The sequence below is a fragment of the Cyphomyrmex costatus genome, unplaced genomic scaffold (assembly GCF_001594065.2).
Source record: "Cyphomyrmex costatus isolate MS0001 unplaced genomic scaffold, Ccosl1.0 scaffold364, whole genome shotgun sequence".
In the NCBI taxonomy this organism is placed as follows: Eukaryota; Metazoa; Arthropoda; class Insecta; order Hymenoptera; family Formicidae; genus Cyphomyrmex; species Cyphomyrmex costatus.
The window spans coordinates 633736-648629 of record NW_017277819.1 but is presented as its reverse complement, the minus strand read 5'-3'; the positions used below and the strand labels follow the sequence as shown (position 1 = coordinate 648629).

General features: G+C 34.6%; 1 protein-coding gene and 1 long non-coding RNA gene across 3 annotated transcripts in view; one reads left to right on the top strand and one right to left on the bottom strand.

Annotated features, from left to right (window-relative positions):
- Positions 1-11679, bottom strand: part of REPTOR-BP (REPTOR-binding partner) — a 34075-nt gene extending 22396 nt beyond the window's left edge. The window contains exon 1 of one of the 2 annotated variants that reach the window (XM_018543260.1): positions 11489-11679. In XM_018543260.1, coding sequence (XP_018398762.1) covers positions 11489-11665 — 177 coding nt within the window. In that variant the 5' untranslated portion in view covers positions 11666-11679. Of the gene's footprint in view, positions 1-10891; positions 11048-11488 lie in introns of those variants that run through there. The other variant, XM_018543261.1, reaches the window with a different exon arrangement.
- A 725-nt stretch (positions 11680-12404) lies between these two features.
- Positions 12405-13112, top strand: LOC108776610 (uncharacterized). Its single transcript, XR_001940788.1, has 2 exons — positions 12405-12618; positions 12708-13112. It is a non-coding gene; the product is annotated as an uncharacterized LOC108776610 (long non-coding RNA).
- The last annotated feature ends 1782 nt before the right edge of the window (positions 13113-14894 follow it).

Here is a 14894-nt window from a genome sequence, read left to right as displayed (position 1 = left end):
AAAGAGAGCTTTTATGAAAGTTACAACGAGGCCAGCGTCAATTTTCCACAGAGCGGAAAAGCGGATTTCGACCTCAGGAGAGTCGAAACTTTGGTGACATTTTAAACACTTGGTAATACTTTTCTCAGAGTAAAATGTTTGCAATTTTTAAACTCTATCAGATGATCGCGTGAATAACGACAGTTGTGAACCAAGTTTTCAAGCTTATACGATTAACCCACTTTAAAAAGATATTATTTGATTTCGTGATATTATTGCGGTAGTTTTGCGCACGGTATTTTTTGTGGCACTATGTTTTTTTTTTTTTCTTTCTTCTTGCCATTTCAAATTGGGACGACAAAGCTGCGGAGAGCTGGTCTCGGGGAGTGTACAGTCGCGGGCTTAAAGCTTTCTTGAGCTTTTCCAGGTCATTGTTCGTCCCGACTAGCGTAACCGGAAGAGAGTAGGAGGCACGGAAAGAGGCGGAGAAAGCTCCCTCGTAATTTTCCAACCGCGCCGCTGCTCCAGCGACGTTATGTACAACAATGGACGGGGATGTTTCGCGAGCACAATGCTAGTGCGAGTGAAATCATTGCGTGAGCACCAAAATCACGTAAATTTCGTCGCTTCCCCGCTACGCGTATTCCGCGCGTATTCTCGCGCGTATCACAACGAAAATATGTTCGTATCCCGATATAAAATTAGAATGGAGAGCACCATCTCCATTGTATTTTCCTGTAGTTGTAGCAAAAAGTTTACTGCAAACGTAAAATTTTAAAAAATCAGTAAATTACCGTTGGTAAAAATTTGTAAAATATACGAAATATATATAATAAAAATATTATTTAATATACTTTTAAATTACACAAGTTGAATTAAAAATTTCATAACATTTTACATTTTTAATGTATTTGTAACTAAAAGTATTTTGTGTTTATATATATATATAATTTAATGTACTTTTTAGTTACCTTAAAATTTTATGAAATTTAATGTATTTTCTATAAAATTTTATATAGATTTGCATAAAATTTAATGCATTTTCCATAAAATTTTATGTAGATGTGTATGAAATTTAATGCACTGCACATTCATTATATTTGAGACTACCGTAACTTAGTTTTCGGTTAAATCATTCATTACTTTTCAGTTACCTCATAATCACAAGCTTCCTTCATACATGTTATTTATGTTTATAACGAAATTTCTAATGTATAATTCCAAAGTATAAAATATGATTTCAAACGTATAAAATATAATTCTTTCGTAATATCCTTGATAACGTAGCAAATATTCCGAATTAATTTCGAAGCTATGTGTTCTACTTCATTTAAAATTTCTTCGAGATGTCGAGATAAAATTACACAACGGCTAGGTACGTATCGTATAATAGTGTACAACGAGGAAACTATATAGAGTCGAACGTATAACATTTTCCTGCTCGCGTACATAGGCCGATAAGGAGACAAAGAGAGCGCGATTGGATTTATGCGATCGCATTCGTCCACGTCGTAGACAATAATTTATGAAAGTCAAACGACATAAAGAGTGCACGCATGTGCGAAAAGGAGGACGTAGATCCTGATGACAGAGAGGAATAATATCGTAGAATATCTCAAGGTGGATATAAATTTTCTCCGCGTCGACGTCGATGGAAGATACTATAATCGGCCGAGGCCAATGTGCATTATAAACAAAAATAAGAATGATTCAATATACGCCGCGGCGACTCGAAAGACAATGAACCGTATGATGTAAGTGCACCTTGAAGCCGTATGTAAAAATAAAAGAAATACAGATTGATCACAATATCAGAATTATCACAAATTCCTCATCATAAAATTTTATAACTCTTCTCTGATTTCTAGACAAAATTTAATGATTTTTCTTGATTTTCAATAATATTTAAAAATATTTATTATTGTCTTTATTTGGAAAGCGTTAAATATTTTATTGTAGGTGTGGTGATGTACGTATATTATACTTTTTTAAAGCCAAGAATTATTTTCCAAAAAATTTTGCAAATTTCCCTGAGTTTGCCCTGCTTTCCCTGACTATTTTCAGTGTTTACCTGTTTTCAATTTATTCTCTGAATTCTCTAATTTCCTGCAATTTTGTGGCAACTCAGAGTATAAAAGACGCATTAAAGAAACGAGTTTGGCAATTATGATTATAATTGTGTAGTAAAATAATTATGATTAATAGCTCCATTTTGTTGGTTATTTTACTACTATAAAGATAGTATAATAATAATTATATTAATAGTTTCATATACTAAAGAATATATTGGCATAAAAAATAACTTTGATATAAATTATTTTCGATATTCTGTATTTATATATCTTTTTATTACAGAATAATAAACAATTATTATTACTAACATATTATAACAATAATAAAAATAATATTCCTAACTATAGTTATTTTACTATGCAATTATAGTCACGAATACTTTTTGTTTTAATACGTCAGTCATAAGTTTTACTGAAAAAGAAAACAAAAACAGCATACTTCGAGACATAAGACAAATTTGAAGGAAGCAAGTGGAAAGTGCCCTATAAATCCTTTAAAGAATTTAATATACTTTGTCTACATCCTCTTAGAACACGTTTTTTAATGTTCTAGGCTTGTGTGCAAGAAGTAACTTTGAAAGTATAAGAAATAGATATAAACTCTCTCAAAGAGATCAGACGACTTTGCTTCGTCACGTCGCGGATTTCTTCATTCAAAAAGATTCAATTCGAATAAAATAAATAAGAATTTATTCCATTTCCTAAATCTTTTTCATTTATTTTATAATATTTAAAATAAGATTAGATTTGTTGTCTTCCCCATGTATTTTATTTACAGTTACATAAAAAAACTCTCTCTCAGTCTATAAAAACAGTCTATAAAAACATGATGATAAATATAATTATAAGATATACGTGTTTCGATTCAAATATTCTTCCTACTAGTTCCAAAAATAGATGAGACTGAAGCTTTAGACTTTCGCAAACTCCACTGATAAATTTGATGCATCGCAAGCCCAATCTCGAACCAAGTATTATATAATACTTATTAAAGCCAGTAACATCGCCACATATTGCGCTAAAGATATTGCGGCCGGCGAAAGGTTCTTTTGCACAATGCCGTGCAACATCTGGAGCGTTTCTCGTGATAACCTGGCTCGTCGAGATACCAGCACGGAACGAGTGACGACGTTGAGAACGCGAAGATCCTCCGTTACGTTACTACCGGAGTAATGATGTTCGGTGCAGCAGCAGCAACAGCAACACCTTAAAGCTATACCGGTGATGGTAATGATAACGAGAACGATAACGTTTGCAATACCGACAATCGCCGAGACTACCTCCGCGACAAGGGACGTTAAAGTTCTGCTCAAATTCAGCGAACGAGAGAGAGAGAGAGAGAGAGAGAGAGAGAGAGAAATGATGCCAGTGCTAGATAACTCTATGAATATGATATCTCGAAGTATTTCATATACAAGATGTTCCTCGAAACCACCGGATGTCCTTATCGTGTCACGGATTTCATGGACAATATGAAATCCAGATTTCAAAAATATATAATAATATCAAGATGATCTATATTCCATGCAATTATTAAATTTATGCGTTTCAATGTAAATTAATTTTAATCTCGGTTGAACTTATGGTGTATTCGGTCACTCACATTATGCTGGATTAATGGACATTAAAGGCTGCTTTATATAAAGTATCTAAATGCAATGGCATAACATAATCAATTTTGATGAATAATGAAATAATGTATGTATATTCTGTTAACGTAATAATATCGTTATACAGGGTATTTAATTATTTAAAATATTTTTGCATTCATATTTAACTAATTTCATATATAGTAGCTGTTAGTATACACTAAATCTGATGTATAATAATACAATTGACCGAATTCGCTATTGTTCAACTTTTTCTAGTATTAAAAATTAGAAAAAACAAAGAGTAAGTTGAACTGACGTTAAAATTAATCTGCATTAGTTGAAACAAATACAAATCTGACAATTGCGTGAAATACATATATAAATCTCGATATTGTTATATTTTTTAACACTTGAATTTCTCTCTCATAACTACTTATCTTTTTCTAATTCTTCCGTCCATTTTTATCAATGTATATTAACTTTAATTTCGGTTTAACTTATTCTTTACTCTTATTAGATTTATTCTTTACCTTTTGTGATTCTCAGAATCAGAAAAAAATAAGATAAATTGGAATTAAAGTTAATCTACATACATTGGTAGAAACAACAACATTAAAAGGTGTTTAAATTGCAAAAATCACGCATTATCTTGCTCTGACGATGTGGTCTGTGAAGCTGGTACCCACAAATGCGAGTTTTAATAAAATTAACATCGTATTCGATTGTCCACCATTTGTCCACATTTGTCCATCAAAAAAAATTATTATTTACTCTTGAAAAAAAATTATAAATAAATAAAAAATAGTAACACTCTCATGTGCATATTCTTCCGAATTACATACGGGATTCGATTGTCTACTATGTGTACGCGTTTATCCACTTTTAGGATTTGAGCACAGAATTGCTGTAGCACATTAAGACTTAAGTTGCAGACGTAAACAACAAAGCTTTGGTGTATAACGTTAGAATTAATGGACATCGCTATATCTCTTGATAGCGTACTATCACATGCTATATACACTGTAGAAAATAAAATGTTAATTTTATTTCAAAGACGTTGAATGAATTTTCTGAGACATGCAAAAATATAAAAATTAACTTTTTTGTGTTAATATTAACATTTTTGCATATCTCAGAAAATCCACTCAACGTGTTTGAGTTAAAACTAACATTTTATTTTTTACAGTGTAAGCAAAAATAAGTAATCTAATCGTTTGTAAGAGAGTCAAAAATAATCTTGTTAATTATTGGAAGTCTTATGCCCATTTCCACCAATGCAGATTAACTTTAATCTCGGTTCAAATTGCTCTTCGTCTTTTTCCAATCCTAAAAATTAGAAAAAGATTAACAGTAAGTTAAACCGAGATTAAATTTAATCTGCATTGGTAGAAACAGGCATTAATGTGTTACGACAATCCTTGTGCTCAGATCCTAACCCCGGATCTACAATACGTGTTTTAAGCCTTAGGTCATAAGAAATTAACCAATTACAGTCGAATTTGAGGAGGATATTAGACTACGATTTGTCCATTTCTTATGGTTTAAGGTTTAAAACTCTATTGTAGATCCGGACTTAAACAAACTGCGTAAAGTATACAGTTAAGTCGCGAAGGGTCGTCCAGTTTCCTTCTTTATAGGCTTTCGTCATTATTACGACTTCGATTAAATGTTTTTACTGCGTGCATCGAAGCGTTTCACGTGGCGTGTACTCGCTCGCATCTCCGATTCGAAGAAGTGCACGAAGGACAACGGACGATCACGTACAATCGTAATTTCTCGCTTGGACACAAGATTGCGAACCTTGTTTCCAAGGACGTGATACGAAGGAAATATCGCGGATTCGTTAAAAGACGCCGCTGCCTCGATGCCTTCGCCTACGAACTTCAATTACTTCTCAACTAACCGAGATGGTACTCTCAGTGAATTTCTTCGTAACGCAATGTAATACGAACCGTTTCGGAACTAGGATCTTTCTACACAGTCATGGATCCTTCATCTTTGAAATCTTTCCTTTATAGAAACTTTCGTAAATCCTTCCGTCAATAACCACAATTTTTTGACTTTCTATAATATACAAATAAGAAATTAATATGAAAAATATATAAACCATAGCAATTAAACGAAGAGACAAAATATCTGTTTTAAAAAGACAATATTTTATGATATTGTCTTTTATGATAATGTAGAAACTATGCGCGTCGAACCTTTTTTACATTAAAAAAATCATTGCAAGAATGCAATAACAGATCATATAAATGACATTGAACTGATAAAGACAAGACGAGAGATACAAACATGAATGAGAGAGTATAAATTAAACAATGCGACGCAGTAGATAAGCCTGCATTCATTATCATAATATAACATACCTATGTTAAATTTATATTTTATATATGAGATAATATCAAATATATTTTATATGAGATGATATTTTATGAGACTATCAAATGTATACATTGAGAAAAAAGAAATCGAAATAAGCATCTTTTTCTCAGTATATGAGCTGTGGACAAACATTAATGTATATGAAAAAAAGAGGTCACTCGTCAAGAGGTAACTTGGCAACAAAACTATGAATTTTGAAAAAAATTACTTGGATATTTATATGCACAATTCCAAACAGTTTTTGAATCTTGAGAAACACTTCGAAAATTTTAATATTTGTTTTCTTTTCTTAATTTTAATGTTTGTTTAAATAATTCTAAGTAAATATTTACTAAATATAAACACATATTTAGTATTTTTGGTACAAGAACAATTAATTCAACTTAACTATCATTTTTATTGAGAAAATATTTAATTAATACTATTAAAAATATTCTACATTTAGTAATTTTTTTCAGTGTAAAAATTTCAAATCAATCAGGTTTCTAAATAATTACTTTTCTAATCTCTCAATATTCAATCAACACATATTACATCTCTGGTATAAAATTATATATATATATATATACACACAATATACACATATATTAATAAATGTATATAGGTATATTGGCATATACTAACACTTTTATGATTATCAATAAATGCGCACATTTACATACAATTCAATTTACTATATATAAAATCTTAGAAACAATTGCTAGCATTTATCGATAAGTGAGGTATAAATACAAACAAATTTATATTAAAATTATAAGTAATTTTTAGACAAGTACATATAATTATCGCATTTGTAGCTCCTCTACGAGGTATAATATAACTTTTTTAAATATATAACTTAACCGTTGGAATGTGACCGAGTGCCTCTTTGCACAACGTGCATGTATTTCCATTCGATTCGTTCTGGATTCAAAATCCACAAAGTAGCTATACGACAAAAACCCTTCGCAAGATAAGCTCGTCAAATACGAATACGTGGCAGTATCGTCTTGCTCTAAGAATAGCTCGCGATTACTCGGCGTGCCAGGTACGTGAACGTCTCGTGGTTTTCTTCTCTCTTTTCTTTTCGCGCGAAAAAGCGCGATTTGCTTAAAAATCGTGGGCCACAAGTCACACTTTTGATGGTGACACGCGTCGTCGCTGAATTGCGCAGTAGCGTCGCGGGTGGGCGACGCGAAAGCCCGCGATACGGCGGGCTCCGAAATCGACCGGTTTCATTTGCGCGGAGCGGCGCGTCGGCGTCGCGGCGGAGGAAACGTCGCGACATTTTATGAATTACGATCGTCTCGGACGGGACCCGAGCGGGTGTCCCAGTTTCATCGCGCCGCGCCGTCGAAAGCAGGCGAGAGAGAGAGAGAGAAAGAGAAAAAGAGAGAGAGAGAGAGAAAGATAGACGAAGAACGAGAACGCGCGCACGCATACGCGCGCATCGCGACGGCACACCGACACAGACGGGCAACGGAAAGGCGCCCGCTGCTGCGCCGCGAAACGTTACATACGCGTGTGCATATAAGGCGTTTCTCGCGTCGTGATACAAAACGGGCGCGCGGCGCGAATACGAAAACGCGATATGCCGCGAGCAAAGCGTCGTGATGTTCGCGCGCGACGGCGTCGCGACGCCGGCGTGGAGACACGTCGGGCGCCGCGCGAAAAATATCTGGAGGGAAAACTCACCGGTGCAACGCGTCGTGCGGGCTCTGTCAACTGCGCAGTTCACGGGCCAAAAGGCTCTCAGGCAGGGACGTGACGCGCGCGGCTCGCGCCCGCGACGGCTCGCGAACGATGAGCGCGATGATGACGCTAGCGTCACCGCGCGGCGTCTCGAAGAATCGCGCCGCGCCGATCGCGGCTAATGGCCGATATTCATATGCACAATCCAAGGAATAGGAAAGAAGGAACACTGAATAAAGTAGGGAGCAGACTTTTGCATAAAGGCCGCAACGCAGATTTTTGCATAACGCATAAGAGAATCAACCAATCAGAATCCTTCCTTTTTTTCCTTTAATTTCATGATGAACTTTAATTGATTGATTCTCTTAAGCCCATGGCACATTGTACTAAAATGTAAAGCAGTAAAACGTAAGCAGTAAAGAAATTGTAAACATTAGATTCGCTATTGGCCTTACAGTCTGTATTCATTCATTTCCATGAAATAAATGATTCTGATTGGTTGAGTTTCTTATGCCTTGTGTTACGCGTTATGCAAGTTACATGTGCTCCGCACTTAAAAATTTTAATCAATCAGAAACTATGTATTATGAAGAACACAATTTTTAATAAGTTAAAATACTTGTTCTCTATATTCCTTGCTCTTCTGATTATACGCGTCCCTATAGTTAATTATCTTAGAGTAAAAGTACAGATTCTTGCATAACGCATTAGTAAATCAATCAATCAAAGTCTTTTATTTCATAAAAAGGAAGCAAATGAAAAACTTCGATTCATTCATTTTCTTATACATTATACGTTATAGATCATGTAAGACTCTGGACTTCAGCTCTTAGGAACAAATGTTATATTAGCTTAAGTAATGTTTTAAAATGCTAATACGGTTCTGGGAGTGGTTTATAACATCTTAAGACTGTAAGTAATAACATCTTAAGTCGACCTTAAATATGTATAAGAATTGACTATGAATACCGGCTCATAAAGCTGGGAGAGATTAAACTGTTAGAGATTAAAATTGTAATTGAATTCTAATTTAACCAATCAAACGAAAGAGAACCAATCTCAAATTTAATGAATCTTGTTTTAAATGTGGTTAAATTCCAATCCAATTTTAATCTCTAGTCTGATCCTTCCGCCGATGGCTACTGCGACTGAAGACAAAGTTTGTCGCTCGGCAGCGAAAAAAAACATGACGAGTTATGATGAATAGCTGACAATGGGACCTTTATGATGTGGGTATTCTTGCAAAACTCGTTTTTAGATCGGGTTCATACACAAAAGCGGAAAAGCAGTAGCCAATCAGAACTCGCGCTGGTAGTTTACCTTCTGTTAGTTTTGTACCACTTACTACTAACGCGAATTCTGATTGACTACTGCTTTTCCGCTTTCCGCTTTTTTGTGAAGTGGTCTGTTTCCTGTTCTTGCACTAGACTGAACTAGAACTTTCTTTCTCGCTTTCTACAAATATCAAACATATACCTATCTCACTTTAAGTTCTAAAAGTTCTTTGAACACTAGTTCAGCTACAGAAAACAGACCTAACGTGTGAATCCGGTCTTAGAATGTAATAATTACGAAATATGCGGAGTGATTTATAAGCGAATCCTCGTGATACACAACGCGTTCCGTAACTGACTGTGTTTCAAAATATATCGAGATACAATACTGTGAGTATTGAGATATCAAAAGATGACGAACCAATTGTGTCGCGAGATATCAAGATTCGTTCGTTTCCCGCGTTTCTCACACATGAAGCGAAATAAGTGTGTGCTTGATTTTTGAAAGAAAAAAAATGAGTTAAGACATGCAAAGCACAATCGAAATGATAAGAGATTTTGTTTTCAAAAAATATCACATACGAAATTCTGTAATAAAGTATACTACGTGTGACGTTGAAACGTTGCTGCAATATTATTAAAGTATTCCATGCTTTACTTGGATATTTTCGTATATAATACAAATTCAAGAAAATATAGACTCATGAGTTATTTAACGCGTAGATAAGGTTTAATATGATTTCGTAAACTATTAAGAAACACAGAAAGTTTTTCTCCATTTGTGATAATTGTACTGCATGGTAAAATAATTATAGTTTAGGAGCTCTGTTTACAATTATTATTGCTATAATATCAACAATGTACTTTAACATTATGTACTACAAAAAAAAATATATTATTCCATTACATTAAAAGTAATACAATTAAAAAAAAGTAATTTTTTAATTATTGTTATGAATGAGTTAGGTAAAAATTACTTTGTCACTCACTAAAAGTAAACTAACTCAACTTCATAGTCTGTCCATCAAATAGTACTTGTGTCGTGTTCTTAAAATTTTCAAAAAAATTATAGTACTTTCTATATTTCTATAACAATTCATAATCGCGAAAAATCCATTATGTCTTTAAAATCCAACATTACCGATAGAAGGTAAAAAAAAAACGCAATCGACGCAGTTAATTGTATGTGTACAATAAAAATATTTTGTAATTGTATTAAAAATAATTTTTGTTAAAATTTGTATGTTAAATTTTTAACATATCCAAGTATCAATTTAACATAATGTAATTGTGTTATTTAAGAACTTTACATCAAATATATTCAATATTTCTTAATATTAAAACAATATTTTATAAGTAAATGAACAAATAACGTAATAATAATGTAAAAGGTAATAAATAAATAAATAAAATATGTAAATTTAACATATTAAATGCTAATTTCATTGAAAAAATAAAACTTTCACAATTTACAATTAGTTTTAGTTTACAAGTTGTGTCAATGTTATTCATAAGTTAACTTTTTACATAATATTTGCATTATTTCATAATATATTCATCTTATGTTAAATTAACACAAAAATTGGAGTGGACCATTTAAGGCACAGAAAATGCGTTCAATTTAATACGAACTTCTTTAAATATGTATGTACACCTGGCGATGATCGTAAATCCATCGCTTTCTAGCTGCACTTCGATAAGATCTTTTGAAATACGAGACGAAATTAATAACGATTGCGCGAAATGTTTAACGTGTTACGACACTTGCTATAATTAATTCTCGGATATAACTTGTTCTCGATTGATCACAGAGCAACTAGAACGCAATTCGCAGTGGAAAGTTTCCATTGGACATCGACACGATTCAAGCCAGATGTCAGACAGCGATACTACATTCGTAAAGTACATACATACATACCGAAACTAAATACTCGCATCCGCTCGCCACTCTATTTTGCAGTGCTCGTCCAGAATAGTTTGCGAATTTCGAGAACCAATGTGAATATCGTGAATATAACCGTTCGTAAAACCGTCGCAAGGCGACAACTGTGGGCGCCGTAAACGAATGGCGTACGATTTGAATCGCGGGCGCGGGTACAAATTTCAACCGACGCGAAGCCAGCGCCATCGCCTGGCGGGCAGCGCGGCGGCGACGGTGGCGCCACCTGCCGCGAAGAATGCCAAGCCAAGTCAGGCGCCAGCTTGACCGCATGAACGAAATATCAGCTAAACGGCGCCTCTCCCTCCCCCCCTCTCTACCCACGATCTCGATCGATTCGTGCCTTTGGGATGTCGGGACAATTGCAATTCGCGCGTGTCGTCACGATCAGCGGACGCGCGAAAACGCGCGTTCGACACATCCATCCGACGCGCGCCCTCTTTGCACAATGTGGTGTAATCCCCCGCCGTGCGCGTACGCAAGAGCCGTGTGGCTGTTTCCCCATGGCACCAGGTTTGCGTCACGCGCGTGCACATTGTCAAGCGCGCGTTATCGCCAAAAAATCGTGCTACTCACCGTCTCATTCTCCACGATACACATTGGCTCCACTTCCATGGCGTTGCGCGCAACACGCCTCGGTCTACGGATACGAATAGGCGCGTTCAGGGTGGCTCGCACTTCGCGATGGCGATCGTCCGTAACAGTTCGCGACGGCAACGTGTGTCTGTTTACAAACACTGCAAGGTCACACATCAGACCGCCGTCTCCTCCCCACCTTCCCGTCCACCCCCGCTCACTTCAGACCGCTAGTCGCATTACGTCACGAGGCGCGCGCAGCCGTAGCGACGCCGTGCGACGAAATACTCAACTTCCCGTAGAAATGCGACTAAATACAACGCGCGCGCGCGCGCGAATGGATGATTTGATGGCTGATAAGTCGCGATGATGAACGAGAATAAGAACGAGGTCAGCCGGATATCTCAAAAGCTGATAAAATTGAATCAATAACCTAAAAGTACGATAGGTGAGTGTCTTTCGATTTACACGAAACAATGCACCCATTGTTTTCAAGACTGCCGCTATATTGTAAACTTTGCTAGAAATCCTTACGATTTCGATATAGAAGAAATAAATTTCTTGATTTCTTTGTCTTATACACGTTTCTATCAATTTCTAATTTCGATTTTACTCTTAAGTTTAATTAAGTAAAGAAAATAAAAATTATACTGTGATTATAAAATTAACTTTCTAAAAATTGGGAAAAGATAAAGAGTATTAAACCAATATGTTAAAATTAATTATCTATACGTTGATACAAATTAATATATATATATATATATTGACATTATTCATAGAATCAAAGAAAAAAGATAAAAAGTAAACTATAAACTAAAATTTAAGTTCATCAATATATTGATAGAAATTCACATTATTCCGCATTCTGAAATTGCCCCGTTACCGAAAATTGAAAATATAATGACATTATGTTGTTATCCAAAATGTTGAACAATAATCAGTAAAATTGTGGTTTTCTCGTTCGTGTGACAACACAAAAGCAAAAATTAACGAAATGTCCGAAAAAAAACCATTAGACTCTGAATACGAGTGGATTGTTCGAATCTGTACAAACGCTTTTAACATATATCTAACAATGATACACTTTATATTTTATGACAACACTTTAAACTTGCAACCAGAAAATTATGGTAAGCTGAATAAATCAATACAATATGAATAAGAGTAAAATCTTCGACAACATTTAGTAAAAAAACATTTTATATAAAAAAAATTTCAGAAATTTCGCTCGTGTCGTACACACTACTCATGGCAGCGTTGGATCTTTTCGCATATTGCGTTTTCCAATAAATCGGTACGAATTACAGGCGACAAAGAATAAAGGAAGACCATAAATGTGCCACTAACACCGTAATATCGTACGATATAGAAGAGAATAATAGAAATCATATATGGTTTTTGTGTAAAATATATTCAAAATTTACATTTAAAATCTCCATACAACACGAAAGCTTACAGCAACATTATTGCAATATTGCTGGAACATTGCTGTAATATTGTTAAAATGATTTATGCTGTATGGACCTCCACAAAACGCAGGAGTGACAATAATATTACGTCATAATTTCTCAGTCAACAATATAAATGTAACATGTGTATACTAAGATACTACATAACAATCACATTGCTGAGTAGAAAATTATAACATTAATGTAATGTTACTATTAGTTTTCATCTTCGGATCGTAGGCGAAAAAAAGGAAAAACCTCAAAGATGCCACCAACAACGCGACATGTTGCACGACGCAGAAGAGAAGGGTAGAAATCGTATGGCTTATGTAAAAAATATTCAAAACTTATATTTTAAGTCGTCTTAGTGAAAATTCTCAATGCGGAATTGTACAAGACGTTCTTTATCCGTATTCTAAGTATCATAGGGGTACGGGGAAGAGGCAGGGGGTGGGTAAGGTATACGGTATATAATACAGTACTAGTCATCTTTATGTGTTCCAAAAATATTCTAATCGTTTCTCTCGCTCTCTCGCGCTTCCATGCACTCTCGTCGTTTCACTGAAACATCTTTTTTTCTCTCGCACGTCTTCTCGCACTCTCCCCCTTTCCACACATTATCTAACATGTCTATTATTCAGTCAAACCACATACAAAGCCACATAAATTTGCAAGTCGAGAAAGCAACGGATGTTCGCACGTACTTTCTTGAGCTAATATAGTGATAATCGCACTCTTCCGCCTCCAACACTATAAAGCGTTGAAGATATTTTATTGTGATGTTACAGCAAAAAAAAAAAAAAGACGGCACGAAGATAATGTACAGTGGAAGTATTGTGACTTTTTGCTCCTACAAAATCATGCACATATCCGATACTACAGCTTTGCATTCTAATTTGTTCTATGCAATCACCAATCCGTTTATATAAATATCTATGACAAATCGCCAATCCGTCATAATTACACTATAACAAATTATATGTATGGAAGGCAATAATGCAATTTCGAGAAATTAATATACATCGAATTGTTTTCTTTTCATTCGCGTACATACATTGTGATAATAATGACAAACAAAACACAAGGAGGAACAGTACAAAAGACATCTTCTTCTCGCTCTGTGATACGGGTGGTCAAAAAATATAGAAAAATGTAAAGCAAAGGTTTACAGACATCAATAATCCATTCGTCCCAAATTGTTATTTATAAAAAAAGGAGCATTTAATGCTTATAATTAAAACAAAACGTCACACAAGTATGTAGCCGAAAGTAGTAAATGTCGATCTCGAAATAATCGACAAAATCACAATAAAAAATCACAGACGGCTCGTCGAATAAATGAAAATAAAATCTCGTAGACCACCCATTCACGAAGCAATTGAACGCTGCTCACTTATTTACACAAATACTTATTAAGATATGCATACACCGAACAAATGAACAAATAGCGAATGTGAATTTTCGTTATTAAATCTTGTAAAGATGTACATGCACAGTAAATATGAACAAAATTGAATTCACATCCAATTCAATCATATGAAATTAGTATAGAATGTTCTAATAAATTTATTTTTACATTCGCTCATTGTTCATTCGCCAAGTGCATCCACATCTCTTGGATACCTTAAAATTTCATAATTTATATACTTATACTGTACACATACAACCAAAACTATCGCTAGCAAATTTGTAATGTATGTACATAATTTGGCGGTTTTTTTGTTTGAAAATATTTAAAAATCCTTACACGACATACACAGTATGATCGCTATAAACCTAATGTAGCTGCGTTTATTTCGTCGATAACGGCGTTCAAGTGGAAGAAGTTTCTGTCAGCCTTCGTTCGACTGCTTATATGAGACGAAACATAATTACATAAATAACGAGAATCCGCCTATTATCTTTCGCTAATAACTCATCGTTACTACCGTCCTAAAAAAAAAAAAAAAAAAAAAAAA